This window comes from Acanthisitta chloris, unplaced genomic scaffold (genome assembly GCF_000695815.1).
Source record: "Acanthisitta chloris isolate BGI_N310 unplaced genomic scaffold, ASM69581v1 scaffold22708, whole genome shotgun sequence".
Classification (NCBI taxonomy): Eukaryota; Metazoa; Chordata; class Aves; order Passeriformes; family Acanthisittidae; genus Acanthisitta; species Acanthisitta chloris.
In genome coordinates this window covers 1-2,895 of record NW_008685668.1, presented here as the reverse complement: position 1 = coordinate 2,895, position 2,895 = coordinate 1, and the positions used below count along the sequence as shown (strand labels likewise).

At 55.6% G+C, this 2,895-nt stretch overlaps 1 protein-coding gene across 1 annotated transcript; it reads right to left on the bottom strand.

Annotated features, from left to right (window-relative positions):
- Window position 1: 1 nt before the first annotated feature.
- Window positions 2–2,778, bottom strand: THOC3 (THO complex 3). Its single transcript, XM_009079866.1, has 6 exons — window positions 2,556–2,778; window positions 1,562–1,766; window positions 1,087–1,248; window positions 897–997; window positions 349–570; window positions 2–149 (listed from the first exon to the last, which is right to left on the bottom strand). Exons 1-5 carry the CDS (start codon window positions 2,776–2,778, stop codon window positions 407–409), a joined length of 855 nt encoding a protein of 284 aa, XP_009078114.1. The 3' UTR covers window positions 2–149; window positions 349–406.
- Between the last annotated feature and the right edge of the window lie 117 nt (window positions 2,779–2,895).

Below are 2,895 nucleotides of genomic sequence, written 5' to 3'. Positions count from 1 at the left end.
GGGGGCCCCTGCCAGCATCCCCCCATTCTCCCCAGCACACAGCTGCCTGTTTACAAATGCTCCTAAGAGCAAGACACACCAAGCCCAGTCCGAGGTCACAGCCCTGCCAGGCCGGCAAGGAGGGGAGCCAACTCCTTCCCACCCCTACACTAAGCAGCTCCCATCCCCGAGAGAAGGCAGGTGTGGCCTCCCTCAGTGTGGCTTCATCAAGAGTCGTTGGGGAGCCCGAAGAGCTTGACGGTTCCAGCCTCCCGGCTGCTGTCGTATTTGCCATCTTTGTCGTCACAGGCGAAGGCCAGCACCCTGCCAGGCCGGCAAGGAGGGGAGCCAACTCCTTCCCACCCCTACACTAAGCAGCTCCCATCCCCGAGAGAAGGCAGGTGTGGCCTCCCTCAGTGTGGCTTCATCAAGAGTCGTTGGGGAGCCCGAAGAGCTTGACGGTTCCAGCCTCCCGGCTGCTGTCGTATTTGCCATCTTTGTCGTCACAGGCGAAGGCCAGCAGTGGCCTCTTCGGGTGCCAGGCCACTGTGAAGGTGGGGGACTCACACTGCACCTCCCAGAGCTTCTCTCCTGTGTGGAAAAGGGACCACGTCAGCCTGGAAAGCATCCAGCCCTCCACTGCTCGCTGCCCCAGAGCCAAGCACCTGCAGCTTCTCTCTGGCACAGGGCAGAGGCAGCACAAACGCTGCTCCAGCGCCTTTGAGTCGCCTGGTGACAAGGCACAGACATGACAAGCGTGTGCCGCTGACTAGCGAGGCTGAGGCTCCCCCTCATGGCACTCTGCTGTGCACTGCAAAGCTCTTCCTTTGCACACGATTCTCCTAGTGCCCTCCCAGCTCCACCAGAATTTCTCCTTTCGATTCCCTCCCTGCTGCTCCCCAAAAGTAAGCCATTACCTGTCTCCACCTCGGCAATGTCAATGAAGTGATCTTCTGATGCCGACGCTAGCATCTTCCCATCGTGGCTAAAGCTCAGTGTCCGCACAGGCCAGTCAAGCCTGCAGCAACCCAGGGGAGCAGACAGTGAGCCACTCCCTGTATGGACTCCAGAGATGGGGGAAAACAGCTTTGGGACAGCTCTACCTACCTGGAGAAGCACCTCACACACACCAGCTCATCCACATCCCAGAGGCTGACCAGGGCATCAGCACTGCCCGTGGCAAAGTACTTCCCCATGGGATCAAACTTGATACAGATGCAGTTGGAAGGATGAGCATTGATGGACTGGATGGGTTTCAGCTCTGGGTAGCTGTGGAGAAGGGAGAAGACAGAGAGCAGTGAGAGAAACTCAGGAATTAGCTAAAGCAGGGCAGGCATGAGACACACTGGGACTGGGAACAAACCCAGCCAAGGCAGGAAAAGTGTTTAAGTGTGTTGAGTGAATGAGGCAAAGCATCAGTGTCCCCAACCCAGAACTGGGGCAACCCCAGCTCCAGACAAGCCCATTCCCACCAGGGGACTGGGAATCACTGGAGTGTGGGACTGAGGTTCCCCAAAAGCAGCAAAGGCACTTGCAGACTGATTGCAGCCAGCCCAACCCACCTGCAGCCATGGGCACTCACCTGAGGATGTTGATGCAGCCATTGCCGTTGGTGAGGAAGAACATATTGTTGTCATTGTTCCAGGAGATCTCATTCACCTCAAACTTGAACTGTTCCTCAGCTTTGGAGCGATGTGTCTTGGCATCAATGAAGGTGACCACGTCGTCCTTGTTCCCCACAGCGATGGTCTGTCCATCAGGGCTCCAGCAGATGTTGATGTTCTCACCTGAACGGACAGAAAGGCAGCAGGTCCTGTTTCCACTCCGCTCCCAAAGGGGAGACTGCCAGGTCTGCAGTCTGACACATAAACCCTGCACAGTAGCTGTCCAGCAAACCCAGCCAAATCCAGTCAATATAACTTATGAGAAGTGCAGCTCCAAGACAGCATGAACACACTGCCCTTCCCACTTCAGCCAAGATGAGACCACAGCAATCTCCACACAAGGTCAACCCAAAGATCCTCTGAATGCAGCGATAGCTGAGCTCCAAAAAAGCAGGAGCCAACAATAAACACCTTTGAATGAGGGTAAGAACCAGGCAGGCTACAGTTATAATCTTATAACGCTATTTTCAACCCCTACAACTCAAAACTGGACATTTCCAAGGGCAGAGATGGTGTCTGGACTGGACATTTCCAAAGTGTCTGGGTTAACCAGCGTATGAATTCAAATAATTGCTTTCTTATTCTACACAAACTTTTACTCCCACTTGTCTCTCTGCAAACACGCCTTTCCCCAGTCTCCAGCCTCACAGCCCAGACTCCAGAGACAAGCACACAAAGCATTTTAACAGCCATCACTGCATTTCAGTAATTCCCCTGGTCCTGACCCCACAGTAAATCAGCTCTCACATTCACTGCTGCTCCTTACTGATGAGTGCAACACAAAGATAAAGCAATCACCAAAAATGCCACAACCAGAAACAACCACAGGTAAGGTCCAAAGCTCTGTGCCACTCCAGGCAGGTCCCACACAGCTGAGCTCCTGCTGGGACCCACCTGGGAAGGCAGACTCACCTTTAGTATTGACAGTGGCGATGCACTTGGTGGTTCTGACGTCCCAGATGCGAATGGTCTTGTCCCCAGAGGCTGTGACGAAGAGGTCAGGGTTGCTGGGGTGCCAGCAGAGCTGATCCACACTGTCCCCGTGGCCTCGGTAGTTGTTCTCCTTCACCTGCAGGGAGAGAACAGCCAGTGAGGGGAGGATGCACCTAGCTCTGCCCTCACTCCTGCCCCACATCTCAGCCCGCGCGGCTCTCCCGCCAGGCTTTCCCGGGCACCGACAGCGGCCTGCGGCGAGCTCGGCGATGCTCCTCTCCCGCCCAGCGGGGCTCACTCGCGGTTCCACACACCTCCC